At 39.9% G+C, this 23,584-nt stretch overlaps 1 protein-coding gene across 1 annotated transcript; it reads right to left on the bottom strand.

Moving 5' to 3' along the window:
- Window positions 1-7,872: 7,872 nt before the first annotated feature.
- nmnat2 (nicotinamide nucleotide adenylyltransferase 2) lies at window positions 7,873-20,508 on the bottom strand. The gene is made up of 11 exons (XM_017471377.3): window positions 20,200-20,508; window positions 16,081-16,169; window positions 13,535-13,602; window positions 13,316-13,394; window positions 13,075-13,198; window positions 11,460-11,540; window positions 11,245-11,289; window positions 10,368-10,444; window positions 9,888-9,989; window positions 9,662-9,729; window positions 7,873-8,643 (listed from the first exon to the last, which is right to left on the bottom strand). Exons 1-11 carry the CDS (start codon window positions 20,465-20,467, stop codon window positions 8,541-8,543), a joined length of 1,104 nt encoding a protein of 367 aa, XP_017326866.2. The 5' UTR covers window positions 20,468-20,508; the 3' UTR covers window positions 7,873-8,540.
- Between the last annotated feature and the right edge of the window lie 3,076 nt (window positions 20,509-23,584).

Raw genomic sequence — 23,584 nt, forward strand, 5'->3', positions numbered from 1 at the left:
TTGATTTTTCCCCATTCAATTTTGTAAGCCTTACTGTATTCAGTACATCCATTAGAGCTGCACTATTATGCTAATGAACACTTTAACAAATCACAATTTATTTAATTTGTTTTAAAGCATTTGGACCACTTTAGTGGTCCCAAATCCATTTTCTGTGGGCATTGTGATAAACAGCAGTGGCTCATGGCCATAGATTTCGGTCAGGCAGGACGTTACTAATGGCATAGCTTCAAACAAAATTAATTCTAGGGGCTCTCGCACTTGATTTATGCTGTAGGCTACTGTCTAGTGAATTTTTAGAGTAATCCCACAACATGCAGTCATCTAGCACAGGTGTGTCCCCAGTCTAGGGTTAGAGACAATAACTGATAAAGTGGAATGAATAAAGAACGCTGGCAATTATTTCTCTGCGATGGAGATATGATATAAGAAATTTAAATGTACAGAGCCACCAGTAAATTGCATCAGGCCAGTCCAGACCAAAATAATAAACAAACACCCAGTCTAACTGTACAAAGAGAACCCAAGTTACCTACACAATAAAGAAAATAAACAAATGCCAATCTGCTCTTTTCCGACCTAAATAATCCAAAATCAAATACGAAACACCCACACACAACAAAAATGGTGGCCAAGCCAAGGGGGACAGGCTAATCTCAAAATACACAAGCAAGCTTAGGGACACATACCCAATCAAAAGTAAAAAATAACATAAAATGAAACTAATGAGTCACTAACCTCGAAGCACAACACAACAAATGAGCACAACAGTGGCTGCAGTTTGTGCAGAACACAACGATGATTACAGTTTTTCCTCAATTGCTTACACGTTTTCTGAAAGCATGTCTGATTTTCTCAAAACTCTAAAAACACATCCAGAAATTCACACACAAATCCCTTGCAAAAGCAAACACTGCTTCAAAACAGTGTCGAGTCTTCCCGAAATGATCCAAATGTAGTTTAAAACTGCAAACTGAGTAAGAGGCGAGAACTTTGGATTGTTTGGATTTGTGCGGAAGGCAGAAATGGTTTTGTATAAGCTACAGTAGTTTCAGGCTTTGGTCACTGCGTCTCAAATGTAAACTATTGAGAGAAATTATATTACTATAATATGCTATTATTAGAACAATACAGTAACAGTACTTTTACACTGACAAAGTAGAAATATGTACAGTTTTTAATTTCATGAATATATTAAATCTATTTTTTGTTTACAGCACAGTATTTAGACTGTCCACTTGCAATACATTACAGCAGTGTCTTGAAACGTATCTGCAAAACGTTGGTGTGGCTGCAGGCTTTTATTCCAACCAAACAAGAGCCACAGCTGTTTCCATGTGTTTAATCAGTTCATCTTGGTGTCCAATCAACTATCAAGTGTACCTCCTATTTGTACCACTTTTCGGCCTCCTATCTATTATCTAGTAACTATTTCCTACCTATTCTCATTTCTGAATGTCTGGATGACTGAAGCCACATTGAAGTAGCACAATTTTGGCTGAACTCTCAGCCCAGCCTCCTTCAGCCTCAGACCATGATTGACCATGTGGTCAACCAAAGTGTCCTGAATCTCATCAGATATTGCTCTCCTAGGTTATCATCTTGGTCTTCCTTTTGCTCGTCCTCCTCCTCTGACTCCTTAGCTCTCACTGCAAAGCAGGTATCTATTGTTCTCAAACAAAACAGGAGCACTCACCTTTGGCCCTTTCATTGCCTAAGCTATGATCGCTAATTGAAAAGCAAGAGGTGTTTGCCCATGTGCGCGGTTAAAGGTGTAACCAGTGGTTTGAGTTTAGCATTCTGAATAAGTAATTTTTTTTAAATGAAGAAAATGCAAAATGCAAAAAAAAAAAAAAAGTGTTGTAGAATTTTGTATTTGTGCAGAATTGGTGTACATGGCTACGTGAGTTTCAGGTTTTGCTAATAGCCTCTCAAGTTCTAGTGCTAGTGTGTAAACTAAAAATAATGATAGAGAAAAACTATAACCAAGGTTAGCAGCATTCCGCAAAATTACCACCCAACTACATCTCAACAACCACACAAAAGACCTGAAACCTGAAATTCAGGCATAGAAGGCAAGAAAAAAGAGACACGTTTTTCTTCTTGAAATTCTTCAGATTGAGCATGGGGCAGAGTAAATTTGAATCAAGTAAAGAAAAGGCTGCTCTGGCTTAATGTGGGTTCAATCTCTTGGCTGATTGGATTTATAGTATTTGGAGTTCTGTGGTCAGTTAGAATGAGGAATGGGTGTTCAGCCCCTTCCACCCAGCGTCGCCATTACTCCAATGCAGTTTTGATTGGCAGTAGTTCTTGATTTCCTATATCATAGTTTTCAGAACGAAATGGCTTCTTCCATGCACTTAAGAGTTTTCAGCGTTCCCTTCAGGAGGGATATTAAGGGGCTGCCATGGTGCTGAATCTTGTGAGAAATTGAACCCCAGTAATCTCTGTATCTCCTTCATGGTTCAGGGTTGTGGCCTTGATCTTACAGCACCTCCCTTTTCCTGTTCCATCTTTACTCAATATTTGTGTAAGATGTAAACAAGGAACTTTACAGAAGGATGGTGAACATCTCTAACTTGATGAAATGCTGGTTCTCCATCAACTTCTGGAGCACTTTTCTGATATGGAAGATGTGAAAATATCAAAATGACATCAATCTAAACTATTCTTAGAGTCTAGATACGAATGTTGTTTTGCCACTCATTACCCTCTCTGATGCAAGTGAGGTTATAGGCACGTTGAAGGTCATGTTTAATGTAAATCTGAGCTCCTCTCACCTGTTCCAGAGCTGGAGGAATGAGTGGGAGAGGATACCCATGCTTGATCATGACAGAGTTCTGTAATCTATATATGAGTTCACCTTCCTTCTAGGCGATTGTTGGGGTATGAGTGGTGAACCCAAAATGATTGGGAGATCTGTAATGTGACCATAAATTAAATTGTTTCTGTATGCATTACCCAGGAGCACATCTACAAGGGAACAGTGCACTGAGTGATCCTTTTTTTGGCCAGCAGCTATCCATCCAGCACATGCACACTTAGAGAGCTTCTCAGGGAAACAAGGGGGGTTTCAAGCACTTGAGCCATTTTCTCATCCAGGAAATTCCCTGATGTACCAGAGTCAATACGTGCTGGAAAGCACTTTGAATGTTAGCACTAAGACAAATCAGCCTGGGGGGTGGTAGTTTTGCTGACCTGGTCATGTTGTGTATTCTTGGGTCTTAGGATGCATTCCACTCAGAAAGGGCCTTTATTTCTTTGATACAGACAGAATCTCTGCAACACACATTTTCCTCACAGGAGAGGCTGACATGTCCGACTTCTATATTCTCCATTTCCATGTGTGTTTTTGGACAAACAGGGTTGTGTCGTGGTGAAAGCATGTGGTTGTCATGCTCTAATCAGTTTATCTGTGTGAATGGAAAGTTGGATGAACTGACTGAGAGAGAATCTTTGTCACGAGATTAAAACTTTTCCTTGAAACCCTGATTAAACAGGCTTTTGAGTAAGCTCGTTCTGCCTGCTTTGCACGGCAAGTGGATGAAACTTCACAGCATAATCCACGTCTGGGAGTTTTTGATTGTTTAAGTGCAACAAGTCTTTAGCAGAAACTGGGTAGTTAATGTCATTTGATCAAGCATGGTGGTGGCCCAGGTAAGCGCTCTTCTGGTGTGAAGAGATAGCACTGATTTTGTCCACATGGGCCTTTGGATTAACAGAGGGAGAGCTGGTGCAGAAAATTGATCATTTCATGAGAACGTCATTGCATTTACCAGGAGAACCACTGTAATTTTTTGGACAGGGCAGTACATGACTGGAACAGTTTTACTTCTAGGTGATGGGTTACCTGCTTAGGTATCTGTTATTTAAAATGTTAGTGTTAACACTAGTATCTGGATGTTGCTGGGGTGTTGAGAGCAGCTCCACTCTACAGGCCTTGATGAGTTCCTCCATAGCGTAGGAAATGCGGTGGAGCTGCTGAGAGTGAGCACCCATTAACTAACCCTGAGAGGCAGTGGCAGAAAGGAGATTATGAAGCCTTCTGTAATAGATAGGACTCAGAAACCTTTTCCGGAACCTTTATTTTAAGAGTGTACATGGCTTGTGGATTGTAGAATGTAGAATATTTTGCAGTGATTAAGGGGCCAAGCACTTTATGGCCTCATTCCTTAGTTATTGAGAAAGATGAGATGCCGTAGGGACCACCAGTGCTTTTTCCAAAGAGACATACTAAATTTAATGCCACTTTATCAAGCCCTTTTTGCTATATGGTCTCATGTCCTGATTGGCAACTTCATTATCGAATTGTTCACACATTTTGTATGAACCATGTGGAATAAAAAAATCTGATAAATATTTTTTGTTCAGCATGGTCTGACAATGCAATTGTTCAAACGTAGAAATATTAGCAGAAAATTGTGAGTAAAGAAGAATAAAAAACATTTTTTGGTTAAAATGAAAAATGTCCAACTGTTTTGCAGATTATCGGAAAGAAGAATCATGGTTTGACATGAAGCAGCTAAAAACTTAGGAGCAGTTTTACAAATTTGTGAATTATAGCACCCACAGAGGTAAATTTAAACAAAACTACTTGGAGACCTTTAGGACATGGTCCTTTTTACTCATGTACAAAGTCTGGTCTGAGTAGATTTTTGCTGAGATATGCCCTCACATCCTGTTTGGCAACCACCGTCAACGTAGAAGAGGTGAAATAACTGTTTTTCCTAAAACTCAAAATGTCCGAGTTTCTGTTTGGCAAATCACAAATTTGTTACATCAAGAACACTCTGCACTTTCCAGGGAATCAACAGAAAGAAGGATCATTATTTGATGTTGAGAACTTCGGTGCTCATTTTATTTTTAACATTATTTTCACATTTGTAATCTATACTTGTGTTTTATTCATTTTTGAATTATAGCATCCCCTAGAGGTGAATTTAGACAAAGCATGTTGGAGTCCCCTGGGTCCTGGTCTGTCACTCACATACGAAGTTTGGTCTGAATAGGACAGACCTTAACATCTTGATATCGTGGCATCAATGACCCAAAGCGTCAGAGGAAAGTGGAATCAGGTTTTCACGATCCAAATTTGCCGTTTTGGTGGGGCTACCACTATCACTCTTCCAGATTTCATGAAAAGTGTTCTATGGGCTGCCATAGACTCCCATACGACATCCAGTACAGCATAATCATAATAAGAAGAAGTAAACATAAAATTGCAGTAGGGTGCCTATTCACCAGGGGTGTCCAATCTTATCCACAAAGGCTCGGTGTGGGTGCTGGTTTTCATTTCAACCAAGCAGGTTGTGCTAATCAGTTGTGCGTAGCTTTCAATAGACTCAGGTGTGACTTCTGCTTGGTTGGAATGAAAACCTTCACCCACACCGCCCCTTTCCTGGTCACATTTCACACCCTTGCTATTCACCGGTGCTTGGTTTCAAACACTTTTGGTTGATTAACTATAGATCAATCTTCACACTTCATGGGTTCATCAATTTTAATACATTGCAAGTAGCAATATACTATTTTCTATCCATAATGTGCATCCCTAATATGAATAAACTGTAAATCAAACTCTGAGCGTCTCTGTCCTCTTATACATGTCACCATAAAGAATTACTTGACATGAACTAAAACACTGGCAGCACAATGTGGACTTTTTTTTTATATGTCCGTTCCATCATGTGCACATCAATAGACACATACAGTTATAATCAAGCATTAATAATAAATATAAAAAGCAGAAATAAAATGTAAACAATCTGAATCTAAATGGAAAGGATGTCTAGAGAGAAGATTATGATTTGCACTAACTTCATAGTGATGTACAGGAAGCTGAGTGGATTATAGAGGTATATTACAGCAAAACTGCAGTATGCGTAAGCCATGCAGAGTCAAGTGTTCAGCGTGTATCCGTTGTAAACCTGTGTTAAACCGTATTATTGCATCATGCACAATGATTTGATGAGCGAGATAACTGAAGTAACCTAATCCTAATGACCTAACCTAATGTATCCACTTTGATGAAGTACGGTTACTGGTCACGGTGTTGTGAAGTTTAAGTAGCAGCGAGTATACAATACGTGCAGTAGATTGAACTCATTCAGTTTAAGTAGGTCACGAAACAGTGAAAAAATATACCTTCTACAAAATACTTGCCAATACAACCTAACCAAATGCTCCATTCTGTCAGCCCTTAGGGAGCTAAAATCACTACCCTTACTTATATTGTAAAAGAATTACTCAATTGAACTAGGTCATATTTCACTTATCCAATATCCAATTCATACATTCACATAATATTACGTGACAGGTGACGATGATGTATTACAGCTTAATTAAGAGAGATGTAGGTGTGAGACTCCAAAGCAGTGGTGGGGCATAAGGAAATATACTGAATAACATCACTGGTCTGTACAGTTATACAACTGAGAAGTGCGACACACTCATACAAGCCATTTAAGGCACAATCTACCATCAACCAACCGTGCCATATTAATAACATTACCATCATAAAACTTTAAGAGCTGAAAATGATTAAAATACCAAGCTAGTAATGATATCTTATCTTATAACATCACATCTTCCCCTTCTTTATCACCTCCTGCTGTAAAACTTTTAGTACTTCATTGGCTGTCACCTCAGTATTTCTATACTTATAGTGTAGCTAGCTGGGATTCGGGGGAAGGGGGGGGGGGTGACTCTGACAGGTTAATCCAGTTTGTTTCTCACCACAGCAGCTAATAGCCAATAAACTTGATTAAACAAACTAAGGGACATGTTCAGGTGACATTTGGGGTGGTTATATATAGAATCATAATGATAACTTTGTTGATATTTTAGAAACATCATTATAGTACAATTATGGGGCAGATACAGGACAAGAGCTTCAGTTCCTGTTCACGTCAAACATCCGTGTCATCAGAGATTCATCAGAGAATGATCGGACTGGTTGTAAAATTAAATAAGGTAAATGTTCTTGATCAGGATAGAAGTTCACTTGCAAGCCTGCGCAAGACAACAGAAAAAATGACATGGAAATATTTATATTAAAAAAATGACTGATGAGCATGTAGATTTTAGAGAACAGTATTTAGGTTTTAGAGCACGCCACCTGGCAGAAAGCTGGGGTGCTGTAGAATCTGAAGAAAAAAAAAAATTCCTGTGGCTTTGAGTGCTGCTCTTTGAGCTGACAGGATGTGTATGGTGACTGAAATAAGCACTCTTTACAACCGTGGTGAGCAGAAAAGCATCGCAGAATGCACAACACATCAAACTTTGAGATGGGTAGGCTATAACAGCAGAAGACCACACCGAGCTCCACTCCTGTCAGCCAACAACAAGAAATCTGAGGCTACAGTGGGCTCAAGTTCACCAAAACTGGACAGTTTAGAGTTCACGACAGTGTCAGACCTCTTGACCTGTATTTGGATGCGTTTACAGTATGCATTGCGCTGTTGTCACACGACTGGCTGGTTGGATGAATGTGAATGTGTTCCTAATAAAGTGGCCGGTCAGCGTATATTACGTTTATATGCCCTGTTTAAACTCACTGCACTGTTCTATAGTTTAACCGCTTTATTCACTGCATCACTCATTCTCAAGCGACTCAAAAAAGTGCTTATGATTTCCAGACATCGAAATCCAGTTGGAATCAGGTACCCAGTGTTTGTTTTTTTTGACAAACCCAACTCAAGAGTTTGGAAGCAAGAGGAGAGCCTGTAGGTGTGTCTACGTTTACAGAGTCAAAATAAGTTGAAAATGGCAGCCACGAACTATACAGAGTAACGGCAGTGATTTGTCTTTACGGAAAACGTATTAACAGCTTCTTAGGCTTTTTCGGCAAGCAAAGACAAGCCTTATTAGAAGTACTGCGCAAAAGGAAAGGCCATTCTTTAATGTGCAACCAAATACAAATGACATATGCATGAATATACAGTGAAGACAAGAACAGTGCAGCATAATATTTCCAGTTGCAAAAATGACAGCAATCCAAATTCCTTTGTACACGGAGTCATAAACAGAATTAAATAGAAAATGAAGTTAGAGATGAGATGCGCCTAAGCACTTTTTTTGGGGTTTTTTTTTTTTGCAAACACTGTCACAGCAGACTACTGTCTACAAGGCTATTCAAGCACTCGTGCGGTAAAAGAAAGACTAGACATGCAATTAGAGGAAAAGACGGTATCAAACTGACAGCAAGGCCAACATTCACGCCGGTAACATTTCCTGTGTTACTCACACTCTCTTCCGATTTCTGTTCTTTAAACATCCTTTTCCCTCACCTGATTAGACCACTATTTTCACCTGCTCCATCTCCTTGCACCGCACTGGTACAGGGTGGCTCCGTTCGGCACAATGCAGCGCACCCTTACTCCTGACAAGTCACTATGATACAGTTAGAAAGGATGACAGATAGGTAATGCTCCTCTATATGGAAAAAGCAGTGGTAGAGTGCGGCAGGATTACACTGTTATTCACACACAGGGAGACAGATGGGGCAGCTTAAAGAGAGGCGTCCACTTGCATCCTCTCTCCTATCCAGAGGCGGTGATGTAGAGCTGGTTCTGCAGGATGTAGTCGATCACAACCTGACTCAGGTAATCCGCCACATGGCCATCTCCATGCTGGAGCGCCAGTCTACAGAAGAAAGGTGAACGTTACACTGTAGACACTAATACAGTTACACAGACGCTCTGCAAAGGAAATCAAAGAGGGTGGACATCACAATCGATCAAAAGTGTGGGCTGGTTTGAAAATCTATCGATCAATAGCTCGACAATAAATGCAACATATCACAAGGTCACATAGCTGAATTTGTGATTTCGATTTTTTCAAGTCCGTAGTGCTCTACCCGGTTCATTCCGTATTTCCTCTGAATGCCAAACGTTGTAAACGTGAAAACTTGTAAACGTAACATGAAAACATTGTAAACATAAAAATGGTAAACACAGCACTTACGTTCAAACCAGAAAAACACTGTCGCCATTTTTGAAGGATTGGGAATGAGAGTAAATAATCCACCTCGCTCTCCTTCATTACATCATGACAGTATTTCACATGTACCTTCTCAATCAGTGCTGATGATGTGTTACAGGTGTGCCAAATGAAATCTCGTGGTTCCATGACATCTAAAATATTCAATACCTTACACTAGAGGGCTGAAAATATGTGGAGATCTGACAATTACATTCATATGTGTATGAGTGCATAACTGTTAATACAAAGTTGGTATTTTAAGTAAGAATTGTCTGAAATGTCTTTGTAGCATGTAAGTAAGAGGCCCACACCTGTTCCAGCAAGACAATACCTCTGTGCACAAAGCAAGCTCCATAAAGACACGGATTGCCAAGGATGGAGCGGAATAACTCCAGTTTCCTGTACAGAGCCCTGATCTCACCCCCACTGAACACCTTTGGGATGAACTGGAACATGCCACGCCTCCTTGCACTGATGTCTTTTTGTAGACAAATAGACTTTATAGACTTATAATAGCACAATGACTGTAGTTCTGATCAACAGCGCTGATCCACAGTGCTGTGGTACAAGAAGAATCAAACACTTGTGGACATGCTGGTGTGGGACAGTAGTCAATGATGGGGTGGTGCGGTGTGGCCTAATGCAAAGCCAGATGAGGAAAATGTGTGAAATTCCTCACCTGCTCTTAGTTGAACTGACAACTGACATCGGATGGTTCATGTCATCCTTCACCACAGTGATGTTGTCCTGTCATAGGAAAGAAGCCATCAGTTTGCTTCAGCACTGTGTTTAGGACAGTCTATGACAGTATATAGTTTTAGGAGAATAATACCTAAATAATATTCTAACAAGCCCAAATGTCTGAAGATCTTATGATGGTTCAGGTAGCTTCTGTAGCTCATTACCTTGTGCTTACGCAGTACCGAGGAGTGATTCATTATCCTTTCTGTGTCAGCTCCATCCCGAGGCACCACCACTATCCCAAAGTCACCTACAATCACCTCCATCTGCAAAATCACCCCGTACAAAATGTTTTACAATCTGGAAATGTATCTACTTCAGTGTATAATTGTAGCTAGTAATACAGGGCCTTGCATAAGTATTCACCCCCTTACAACCTGGAAATGGAATAGAGTTGGGATTATTTATTACGAATCTACACAAAATACCCAATTCCAGGCTGAAACACTACAAAATGAGGAAAAGCTCAAAGGGGTGAATAGACACAGCATTTCCCTCCCGAAAGGAACAACGGAGCTCAATACAACCTAGGGTTAGGGTTAGATTAAAAAAATGGGTCTAGGGTCTGATTTAAAAATGCTAAAACTAAACCTTGAATCTCTGTATAGCTCTATCTTTTGTGTGCGGGTATTAACGACACTCACATCACTCTCGTTCCACAGCCCAGGAATGCAGAAGGATTCTAGTAGATCACTGCCACACAGGAGCAGGATACGCAACTCTATACAATACAGCACAATACAGTCACACTGTGTAACACAATATGTTTATGTTTACTCACTGAGCAGTACACTGTAAATTCCTAACATTAACTGTTAAAGAAGCTGAACTAAGGTGCTGTCCCAAAGCCTACAGCTGTGGTTTTGGTCTTGCACACTTACAGGACATATTTACAGATTTATTAAAAGTACACAAGCGCTCATCTACAACACAAATGTAAGGACATGTATTTCTTTTCATCTGCAAAAAAAAGTTAGTCAGGAAGGTCTGGATATCGAGTAAAATGATACCCAGACACCAGCAGGCTTCACTGAAGGAATGCTGCTCTTAGGGTGATGAGCAGTGTTGGTCTTGCAGAAAACATAATGCTTTGTGCCAGTGCCCAAAGGTTACATTTTGGTCTGATCAGACCCGAGAAACATCTTCCACTGAATATGCCTTTTTGGCAAACTCCAAATAGGAGTTCGTGTGGAGTGCCCATACTTGAGGTCAGACAAAAAAAAATCAATAATGTCATGAAGTAAATAAACAAAAATAAAAATAAATAATGTCAAGAAGTAAACAATAATTAAAAATATATTCAACCAAATGAAGGCAGTGGTAATACACCGCATGAGACTAACACACGTTATGGCCAAACACTAAGACTAAATATGATCAAGTCTGTTGCTTTGTGAGGAGAACACTCGGAGGCAAAATGAGTGCATATCTGTTCATCATCATTGTGTCAGTGACTCACTATGGTGCTGTGTGATGATCTAGAATCAACAAGACAAGATAATACAAATCAAATCCACTCACCGATTTCTTCATAGCGCACTGCGGTGCCGAGGTTTGCGTTTTCATCTGCTCAAAGGAAGGAAAAGCAGTTGTGGAAATGACTGAGTCATTACATGTTCATGTAACGTGCACGCAGTTTCTCCAATATTCTTGTAACTAATGTAGGATAATTGTGGGATGGACATATATATATATATATATCATATCTTATCATATCTTAATCTTGTAGTACACACCAACAAAGGTGAAACGTTCCACATGTGGGCGAACACAGCAGATTTTGCCCAGACTCTCACTCATCTTTCCCCACAGCTTAACTGGATGAGTGAGAGAGAGAGCGAGAGAGAGAAATCAGAAAACAAACTAATCACAGAACTGCCCAAATTTTCTGTTGACAATTCCATGCCAAATAGAAGCAAGGGACAGAATGTGAAATACAGTACACTGCAATACACAGACATAATTGCTTTTCATTTGGGAAATGGGCAAAATGTGGCACAGTGATAATTAGAGATTTTCAGAATTAGAATATTTTTCCCGATATTTAAGCATTTTTTCCATAATCAGATATCGGTTTTGTAATATCGGATCCACCGATAAATGGCTTTTGGAGTTTTGAGAATTGCGTGCAGGGCCACCATTGCAACACTGTATCTAAGGAGAGACGAGTCAACAACAGTGTGTACAGGTAAGTTTACTTGCTTCGCTTTAATTAATAAACTTTATTTAACATAACAGCCATTAATGTACTAATTAGATGTGTTGCATAAACACTTGCTGTTTAAGCTGCTTGGCACAAAGAAATAGAGACAAACTCATGGAGTCACGTAATCCTTTTACCTCGTCAAAGCTTTATTAAAAAGAAGACACTTTACTAATAGTGCACTTTATTATTTATTTTTTTGCACTCTTTCAGACCCCTCTATTTATTGGCGTATAGATACGAGGGGATTTTCCTCTTTTTTCTTGTTTTGTATGCAAGGAGGAAGTGAAATTGACAAAATAGGTATAAATAAAATGTTTTGTTCAGTTCAGTGGTGTTGCCATCAGAAGTAAAACAATAAATAAATATTGCTTTAGGCATAAGAGCTTTATGCTCATATGACTAAAAATACTTCTTTTTTTTGCACCGACGTCCCACTTTTTTTGCGCAATGCTCCCTGAAGTGAATGTGTGTACGCGGTGCCCTTCGCCTGTTTGCTTAAATACCACATTTAACCTCGTACACCAGCTTCATACAGTATATATCATGCAGTTTGTATACACCTGATTAATGCCAGTAATGGGCAGTGAAAAATCCAAATACAGATAAAACAAATCAAGAAGCACAAAATTTACAGTTCTGTTGTTTGTTCTTTTGTGTCATTTGTACGTTGAGTTGGACGATGTGTACTTAATCTATTTATTTTTACTTTCTCCAGAGACATTTTGAAAAATGGGTCCTCAAGTAAATAATCTGCTTTATCTCTGTTCATTCTGCCTTCATATTATTCTTCACGATCACTGCTGAGGACTTGTTATACCTGTGTCAGCGAAGTGATCTTTAGAAATCCACAAATCTTGGTAATATTTCCCTTTGTCACTGGAAACAACTCTTAATCTGGGCTAGAAAGAAATCAGCCCCAGAATTATTCTGCATTAAAATCATTGGGAATGCTATCGTTCTTCACTCCACAAACAGTCCAAAGAGAGGGACGGCCTATTCCTCCCATCCTACTCTCTGCTAAATGCTATTCTTCTAACACTGCACATCCGTATACTTACACACTACCATAAACTTTTGTCCATGCGGTTTATAACGACTGTAAAAAACAAAATGAATTGAATCAAAGCGTTTAGAAAGACACTTACCAGCTGAGGGCTTGTTGGCTGTGTTGCGGTTCTGATAGATAGGAGAAGTGGTGTTCTGGGGCTGGCCAATCACAGGAGTTGTAGAGGGCGTGTTCACATTAGAGAGAATGCATCCCGTTACTCTCTGCAAGGAGACGGTTTAAACGCTTCAGTGTTAAAGTGGAAAGTGACAGTTGAATGTTAATTTGATGATCTTGTTCGTATAATAAATTGGTTAGTGTTGTATAATTGTGACACAGACCTTCATGAGATCTCGGTGGTGTTCCAGTACGCTGCAGGTAGTCTGCCAGGTGTCCTGATAGCATTCCCAAGGATCGACCCTGCGAAGGGAAAGGCATCGGAAGCCATCTTGTTCATGTATTGTGCCGTTTGTCTGTTTTTTACTCACATAAATGATCTACTAAACATTAAAATACAAAGAACTTCACAACAGATGTTGTTCTGACTCATTGACATGTACCTGATCCAGTCAGATGACTGCACGGCTAACTGACACATGGTGAGCCGGTGTCTGCTAGAAATAAGACCCTAAGAAACCACATGGATGAAACAGTTGATCATACGTTAATCCCACAAGCATTATACAAGCAGGACAGCAACAGCAAGCAAACATCAAGCGCAGACTCTGGGCTGTATTCAGAGTTAAGTGCACACAGTAAGGAGTTAAAGGGGTCATATGATGCTTATGATGTTTTACTTTTCCTTTAATGTGTATTATTAACCGTGTTTATAATCGCTTTAGAAGCCTTTGAAGCTGAAGCTCGTGATTATGGTGAGGGGCGTTACATTTCCGACACACACTTGAGGTCACAACGCAAAGGTTCAGCGGGCCAATCAGAACACTCTGGGCTTTTCAGAAGGAGGAGCTTTGGAGAAACTGGAACTCAATCAGAACGTTTCAGGCAGACTGGGAATAGAGGTACTGCAATCAAGTACAGTGTGTGAAAAATAATGTTATTTTTGAACATTACAGCATGTTAACCTATTCTATTAAAATCATCATACGACCCCTTTAATAGCGAAAATACCCTCATTAATATTCAGACCTCAGACGTAACTACGGACTTAAGTGCTCTCTTAAGTGAACGGAGTGTGCTGAGAACGTCATTCTGAAATTTGGGGTTATGAATACACAAAAAAAAAATGATTACGGAATGATATTTGAGGCCAATATTAAATACGTAAATATGGCACTATTCATTAATTCTATTGATTAATTAATAGTATTATCCCTTTTCAAGTCTGATTTTGCTTAATTAGAGATATTTGTTATCTCAAAGATTTTCATGTCACACTGTATTATATTTCAGAGCAAACACTAAAGAATGACTTCTTTTTTTTTATTCCTTTTTAATTCCCATTTTTTTTCATTGTCTGCATTTTTTATTCAGGCAAATGCTTGTGTCTAAAGCCAATGGTCTAGACGCTGTTGAAAAACCCCGTCTCGGACTCTTCTACTCGAGGAAAATCAGACGACCTTGGTGGCGTGAACTGGACTCAGGTTATTTTAAAAATGCGAATAGGGAGCCCAGATCAATTTAAACAGGTGCATAACCCAGCACTGAATACTCATAACATTCCACATGCAAATACTGGTCTAAATTAAGCTGTCGACTCTGAACAGGAATATGAGCACGGTAATGAATGAGACTGGTGACGCCACATGACATGACCAAAAAGAGTAACACACGGAATGACTTATGAGCAAAACTGATGAATGAAACTCTTGTACAGCAACTACAGAGCCAACAATGAGTCGCTCACAAATGATGAGTCAGCAAGGACAACATTCGGCAGCTTATCAGGATCCAAGGAAAGAAGTAAAAAAGGCGGGGGATAAAATGTCATTTCACTGGAGCTGAGTTGGAGGTGCTTTGGAAGTGTGCACTGTTTTATTTTATAAAACGTAATCGAGTGTACTAAAGTTTAAGGCTATCATTTGGTGGAAAACTGAATCTTTTTCCAATTTCACAGTTATGAGAACTCTATTTATTTATTTATTTATTTCATTTTAGAAATGAATCAAACGCTGAGAAACAGACCACGAAAATGACCAGGAGATAAAACCATGCGTGGTGTGTTTTACCTCTTGTACTCAAATGCATCTCTTATTAAACAGAACGATTAATGAGGTGATAGAGACCCACTTCTGAGGCTCTGATTTGCATTCACAGATTATACGGACACTAAACCCCATTACTTGTGCTTTAGTACGAGGTTCCTGCACGCACAATCGTGATGATCTGCACGCTATTGGCTAATACGTACTACTGTAGTTAATTATTTACTCTACTTATTACTGATATATGATATTGATATTGATTTTGTTTGCGTTTTTCAGATTGTGAAAATGTTAACGAGACGAACACTGAGTCTGAGCGTCCGCACACGCTAGACATGAGAATGGTGAATAAGAACTGTCGGTGGGATTTGCTCACGCTTGGTTTCACGATCACATGTTGTCCGTACGCAACCCTGATGAATAAGGGCCAACGAATCAAAGCGTCTGTAGGTGCATTCCTGTTCATCACATTTGATTTCACTTATTAATGCATAGAACAGGAGTGCAGAACGTTTCTCACAAGGGGTACATACACTCTTTCCTAAAACATTTATTCTCCATATTTTGCTGGCTGGAAGCTTTTTTTTTTTTTTTTTGGTACGCAGAGAGACAGAAAATAGGTCAAGCTTTTCATTAATTCCACATGAAGCCCCAGAGATCTTGATTTATTATTAGGACTAGATCAAACACTGGTGTATATTTCAACCCAGTGCGTAATTACTGTATGTTTAATACGGTCTTAAATGAAATGATGCACAATATTATTTAGTAATTCATGTTAAAGCATATGATTCAATAACTGTTATGAATTATGATTACTACACTCTTTCTAAAAGGTTCTTAGCTCCGTAAAAAGGTTCTAATTTGGATCCCCTTTGCAGACATTTCAGACTGATTCATTTTTGTACATTTGATTCACGCTTCAGTTTCAAGCTGGCACTTACCGCTTTGCCATAGGAGTCATGTACAGGTGAAATGATCCCGCCAATCACGATAAAGCGCCCTGTCTTTTGCAGGAACTCTCTGGCTTTTTCTGAAAAACAGATATGGTCACATGATTGGTACAACACAGTTGAACGCTATCATCCTTTTAGTATGGAATAAAATGCTTGGGGCTGTGCAGTTATAGGAAAGGAATCCACCATGGGGCGGTGTGATGCGATAGTTCCAGCAATCGGTCGACCTCTACATCATACGAAGACTCTTCCCTACATCTAATTCCAGATCAGATTTTGTGCTTTGTAAATGAGCACACTGATCATATTTGATTTCTTCAGCTTTGGATATGATATATTTTTTAAACCACCTGCAAAATTATTCTACTTCTACACTGTACACAGCCATTAGAGCTTTAAAAAGTGGGTCAGAGATCTTTCGAAGATCTAACGCAAACTGAAGATGAATGCTGCGGCACTCAGTGGCCTTGCTGTACTGACATTCCCTCTGATCCTCAACTACAACACAGAACGAGGACTTGCGCAGTCAAGCCCCTGTGATCTTATAACCTATAATGACTACGACCTTTCAGATCTGAGCCTTAACTCAAATTATCATTAAACATTTCAAATGCGTTTATGTAATATATTTTGGACGGTTTATAATTCTTAGGCTACCATATACCTATATTTAGTTCCCAAAATATTCCACCAAACAATCTGTACATGCAATGTATTTATTAAATTGCATTTGGCAGACACTTTTATTCACTGCCAAAACAGCTGAGTAAGGCTTTTCTCAAGGACCCAGCACTCGCTAGAAATATGAATATGTCTGGAGTCTGTATAGTGACCTAATAGCCTCTTAAAATACATTTCCTTCATGGCAACTACCGAATATCTCTCTACCTGACACGCTGAGACCTGTAAAAGGGGGTTTTAAACACTCCCAGTACATTAGTATGCACAGCAAAAAACAATTAGAGATGCATCGATACTTTATACTGGTATAGGTTTTTAGTCGAATACGGTGCTTATTTACTTAAACAACAAGCTCCAATGCCAACATCATATACCACGTGGTACTCTGTAATATAAGCCTAGTGTGTGTGGCCATGCTAAAGATTCAAGAGCAGATGACATGATGGCAGACATCTGGATTTATTGCATGATTAATGAAGGCAATCAAAGCAAAGCAGACTGCGAACCCGGCGTAAATATCAAGAGAAGTATCATCCTACAATACCTATAAGCTGATTAAACATCTCATGGTTACTGCTTAAACAGTACCTTTAATACAGAGTGTGATGGTGGCCGATCGGAGTGTGCAGAGCAGGATCAGCTCGTGAAACAAAGCTAGTCGCTAGAGTGAAGCGGTTGCATTTGAGAGCATTTTGTTTCTGCAAGGACTGAGCACTCAGATACCTGCACCTCCTTTCCCCCTTGCTCACCAGGTTCTAAGGTGCAATTCACAGCATCATCTGCCCTCACACTCGATTTTGCGGGAGCTATTTGAAAGGCATAAAATGATAAACATAAAACGCAGCATGAGGAGTTCATTGCTAGCAGAACCCAGCAGCAACCAACATAAACAGAGCTAAATAAAACGTTCCGTAAAGCCCCTGAGTGAGTAATACTAAGGTCCTCGTATCTGTTTTGGTATCAGTATCATTATCAACAAGTACTAAAAAAGATACTAATACTAATACTCTGTCTGAAGAAATGGCTGTGATGCTTCCCTATGAATTACCATGAAAAACTCTGAAAGTTACCTTGGTTAAGGGTTTTCCAGGTGTAGGATTCTACATATAAAATTGAAAGATTTGACCTTTTTCTAAGAGGACGGTAAGACTCCAAATATCTACTCTCCAGGCTGTAAAGATCATTTTCCTTTCAATATTACTCCAAACCTCAGTACTCATCAAATTCCTAACTGTAGTTTTTTTTTATTGATTAGTGAGGCACAATCGTATCCAGTTAGCATTTGAGAGCTTTATTCAGTGTACCAACGGTGACTGTCAGAGATTTCTGGACTGTGATCTCAAGATTCTGGTCACGACAGCATAATCTTAACTGCCAGGTCAACTACGATGAGAGTTTCCTTAATGAATATACGGCGTAAGATGGGATAATGCAGCATTTTCCATCTGATGTAGCCACTGCAGCTTTCATTCTCCTTTCACTCCATTTCATTTTGCATGGTTACAAAGCAGCTTTCTGGAAATCTGGATGGTAGATCCCTGAGCCAGTCAGAGGTGATGTTGGAAATGAAGAACTCCAGACTCAAAAAGAACCCATCCTCTTCTGGGTGATTCGAACTCATCAGAGGAAATCAATAAGCTAAGGCTTGTAATTAGGGTATGATCATTCAAACGGACAGACATTCAAATGACCTGCTTTGTATTTTTCATAGGTCAGAGCTAATAATCACAGCATTTACACGTATGGCATTTGGAAGACACCCTCATGCAGAGCAATTATTACAATCATCTCATTCATACAAAGGAGCTTGCTCAAGGGCCCAGCAGAGGCAGCGTGGCAGCGCTGGAATCTGAACACACAACCTTCCGATCAGAAGTCCAACATCGTAACCACTGAGCCACCACTTCCCTAGCACTGAGTCCAAGGCTTGTTTACGGAAATCTAAATGGACAGTACATTTACATTCCTGGTGAGCAAGTCAGAGGTGATGCTGGCAAGGAAAAAGAAACTTGAGAGGAACTAGACTCAAAAGGGACCCAAACCCATGCTCTTAAAAAAACATCTTATCAGAGGAACACAATAAGCTAAGGCTTGTAATTAAGATCTGTTAATAGCAGCTTATTTTACTTCCAGTGATGACTGGAAGTCATTTCTCTTAGTATGACACAGAGGGACTTTTCAAAGGTTTGTAAACATCGCAGACAAAAATAGTTTGAGCAATTTCTAGTAAATGACGTTGGATTCAAATGATCTGCTTTGTATGTATCAAAGGCCAGAACCTATCCGAGGAACGTTTACAGAAATCTGAAGGTACAGTTTATTTAGTTCCCTAGTGAGTAAGCCAGTGGTGCTGGCAATGAAAAAAACAAAACAAACAAACAACAACAACAAAAGACTCAAAAGGGAGTCAACACTTCTGGTTCACTGAGACTAAACTCTTCTGGTTGATTTTTATCTCATGAGAGGAGATCAGTAAGCCAAGGCTTGTAATTAGGACCTGTTAATGGAAGCTTATTTTATTTCCAGTGATGAATGGACGTCACTTCTCTCTGGGTGACGCCAACGTTTTCTAATTTGGAATTTGTTTTAGTAGATAAAGTTGGATTCAAACGATCTCCTTTGTATTTTTTTTTAAAAAAGCACAGAGCCTATCCGAGGCATGCTTACAGAAATCTGACTGTACGGTACATTTAGGTCCCTGGTGAGTAAGATGCTGGCAACGAAGAAACAAAAACAAAAAACAAAACAAAACTTGAAAGGAACCAGACTCTTTCGGTTGAACCCGACTCAACTCATCCTCTCATGAGAGGAAATCAATCAATTAGGATCTGTTAATGGAGGCTTATTTTATTTCCAGGGAGGTCTGAACGTCACCTCTCTGACGCTAAGGTCTGTAAACATTTTAGACAAAAATAGGGTTTGAATTATTATTATTATTTATTGTAAACAATGCTGATCTGTTTTGTATTTGGTGTAAATCACATTTGTGCAATGAGCAAGAAACCTTGAGAAGGACCAGACTCAAAAGGGACCAAGCCCACCCTTTTCTTCTAATCCTAGATAAATGACTTCATTGCTTGTGAAGAGAAAAACAAGCAGGGGGGAAAGCGTTTAAGTGTTAGTGATGATGAATAGTATAAATCATCTAGGCCTAGTTGCGCCACATGATCCCTCTGCGCGGACGCTGTTCGGCGGGTCAGGAGCCGTCGCCCATTTCAGCACCGGGACTCGGACAGCGACCACCGCCAAGTGATTCCTCAAACCATTAAACCTAATTCACTGATCTCGAAATGTGCCGTCCACAAAGTCAAATATATATTTATAACAAACAAACAAACAACAAACAAACAAACAATCGAAGCAATCAGAAAAGCAGGGTGTGTACGGTCTCCCCGCGGCTGCGCTCAGGAAGCAGACATCTCTTACCGAACATATGGATGTGTCCCTTTGTGATGGGGTTGAAGCTCCCGCAGGAAAGCAGAATAACGTGCGTTTTGGTCGTTTCTGTCATGTTGCTCGTCACTTCGGCTCTTTTCACATGCGTGCTCGACTCCCAGGCCTTTTGTTTCGATTGTTCCAGCTTAAAGGCGAGGTTTGGTTCAGCTGCGGCAGAGCTGCTCCACTCCTCCAGACGCAGTGCTGGGCTCTGATAGGCTCTCTGCCCTGCTGCCTTAAAGCAACACTCATCCTTCATCCATTCAGGTATTTTCGACCTAATGGAGCTATTGCATACAACAAAATAGAGAAAACCTAGAAAATATTTCAAATAAATTTTAAGACTGTATGTAAACCCCCGATTGCCATATAGACAATTAAAACCCTCAGAGAATTTGTAATGGTTTTATTGGTTATAATGGGAATTGTATTGGTTTGAATGAAAACCGTTGGGGTTATATTGGTAATTTGTTGCCTTCTGGTGGCATGTTATGTCTAGAGCATAGGTGTCCAATCTTATCCGCAAAGGGCCGGTGTGGGTGCAGGTTTTCATTCCAACCAATCAGGAGCCACACCTGATTCCACCTGTTTAATCAGTTGATCTTGGCTTTCAATAGACTCAGGTGTGGCTTCTGCTTGGTCGGAATGAAAACCTGCACCCACACCGGCCCTTTCCGGATAAGATTGGACACCCCTGGTCTAGAGGATACCATTAAGGACTAATAATGGTAACGGTTTTAATGGTTTGTAATGGTATTTGTAGTGGAAAACACTAGAATGTCTGTGATGGTTTCTGTTGATTTTTGTTTTCAGCAGGGTAACTGCTTGTCGACCAGTAACTAAAAAAACGACTAATCGATTGATCGTCTTTTCTATAGGCCTACTTAAAACAAATCTATTATTTCATCAGACAAAAGGAGTGGGTGGTCGGGCAAAAATATCTTATCACAAGTCTTAAGGCATGTCCATGATCCACAGTTTGTATCTTCCAGCAATACTGTAGTGTTGCATTAAAAAAAAATACCAACCTGTTCAATTATTTGTTTACTGCCGACAATATATATTAAAAACAACTGTTTTGACATAACGTGTGACTGACAGAAGGCAACAGATTACCTGTAGAGACCCACAGGGACCATTACAGTTTCCATTAAAACCAATACAATTCCCATTATAACCACTGAAACCAGTACAAATTCAGTGAGGGTTTCTATAGTTTTTTGTTTTGTTTGTTTATTAGCAGGGAAGTAAAACTTTTAACATTATGACCCCATTATGACCATTATGTAGCCACCTGACCATCACACCCATTATACTTTTTAAACATCCCATTCCAAATTTAGTCCACACTTTGCTGTTATAATAACCTCCAGTCTTCTGGGAAGGCTTCCCACTATTGATTTTGGAACGTGGCTGTGGGGATTTGTGTCCATTCAGCCGCAAGAGCATTATGATAATGAGTCTTTATTGATCACATATACATATGCACAGTGAAATTCTTTTCTTCACATACCCAAGCATGTCAGGAAGCTGTGGTCAGAGCACAGGGTCAGCCATGATACAGCGAGGGTTAAGGGCCGTGCTCAAGTGGCAGTGCTGGGGCTTGACCCCCCGACCTTCTGACCAGTAACCCAGAGCCTTATTCGCGAAGCCACCACTGCCTCGTGAGTGCGTTCGGGCACTGATGTCGTACGAGTGCAGTCAGTGTTCCAGTTCATCCCAAAGCTCTTCAGTGGGGTTGAGGTCAGGGCTCTGTGCAGCACAATAGAGTTCTTCCACCTTTATCAACCTTGGCAAACCACGTCTTCATGGAGCTCGCTTTGTGCACAGGGGCATTGTCATGCTGGAACAGGTTCAGGCCTCTTAGTTCTAATGAAGGGAAATTGTACTGCGACAGCATAGACCTTCTAGACAATTGTGTACTTCCTACTTTGTGGTACCAGTTTGTGGAAGGCCTACATATGAGTGTGATAGCCAGGTGTCCACAAACTTTTGGCCACATAGTGCATCTGTGGTAGGTTGGGAGTGGGCTGGAGTGGGATTCATTTTTTTTTGATGTTGAAAAATTCAAGACACGAATATGGTAGGAAATAAAATTAGCGAGAAGCAAACCATACTGAGACCATACTGAGGACTAAAGTATGGGTTGCTTGAACTCTTAAGACTGGTTTGAGTTCATTTGTTGTTCACGTATGCAAAAAAAAAGCTGAGTCATTAAACTGAAACCCCTCGGAATGCTAGACCGGACATGTGAAAACAATTGTAGAGAGAGTTTGTTCAACTTGATACTGTTTCATGATGTGGTATTATACAATAATCTTTATACTTTTTAGCTGCTGGGTAACTCGAAAACTCATCGTGTGTGGTGCAAGGCTAACCAAGCTAAGCATTTTATTTCCCGTGGCATGGTTGTGGTAATATTTTAGGCATTAAAGTGTGTCAGACAGTGTACAAGCTCTGAGTCACGGATTCTTGCAGTATTCGCTGCTCTCTTTTGTTTTGTTTATATTCACCATGTGCATTTTGTTTTGATTTTGAGCCTTGTCTCCACCCCAGTCCTGTCTTTGGGGTGTTTCCTGATTGTGCCCAGGTGTTGTGTTTAGCTCTTGATTAGATTGTCTTTATATAGTCTGTTGTATTCTAGTCTTGTTGTGATGTCTTGCCTGTGTTATCATGCATTACTTACTTGCTGGGTTTTTCCTAGTTCCTTGTTAAGGGTAACAAGATTTACGTAAGAGTATCAGGATTGTCATAGGTGCAACAGGACTGACACACAGTGGGGGAAATCTGAACACGTCAACATTTTTTTCAGTAAATATATTTCCAATGAGGCTATTCACATGAAATTTTAATCAGACATCAGTACCAAGAAATCTGGAAATATAAAGAATTCACAACATTAAAGTCCATAAATGAAGTTATGTGTAATAAGTGGAATGACTCAGGAAAAAAGAATTGAACACGCTAACTGAAATGTATTTAATACTTAGTGGAGAAGTCTTTGTTTGTAATGACGCTTCAAGACGCTTCCTGTATGAAGAAATTAATGGGTTGCAGTATTCAGGTGTGATTTTGGCCCGTTCTTCTAAACATATTGTCTTTAAATCTTGTCCAGTTGGATTCGAGTCAGGTGATTGACTGGGACATTCTAACAGCTTGATTTTTTTTCTCTGAAACCAGTTGAGAGTTTCCTTTGCTGTATGTTTTGGGTCGTTGTCCTGCTGGAAGCTCCACCCACGTCTCATCATCATCATCCTGGTGGATGGCAGCAAATTCTTCTCAAGAATCTCCCGGTAAAGGGCTCCGTTCATCGTTCCTTCAGTTATATGAAGTCTGACAGTACCATGTGATGAAAAACAGCCCCACACCATGATGC

This window comes from Ictalurus punctatus, chromosome 7 (genome assembly GCF_001660625.3).
Source record: "Ictalurus punctatus breed USDA103 chromosome 7, Coco_2.0, whole genome shotgun sequence".
Classification (NCBI taxonomy): domain Eukaryota; kingdom Metazoa; phylum Chordata; class Actinopteri; order Siluriformes; family Ictaluridae; genus Ictalurus; species Ictalurus punctatus.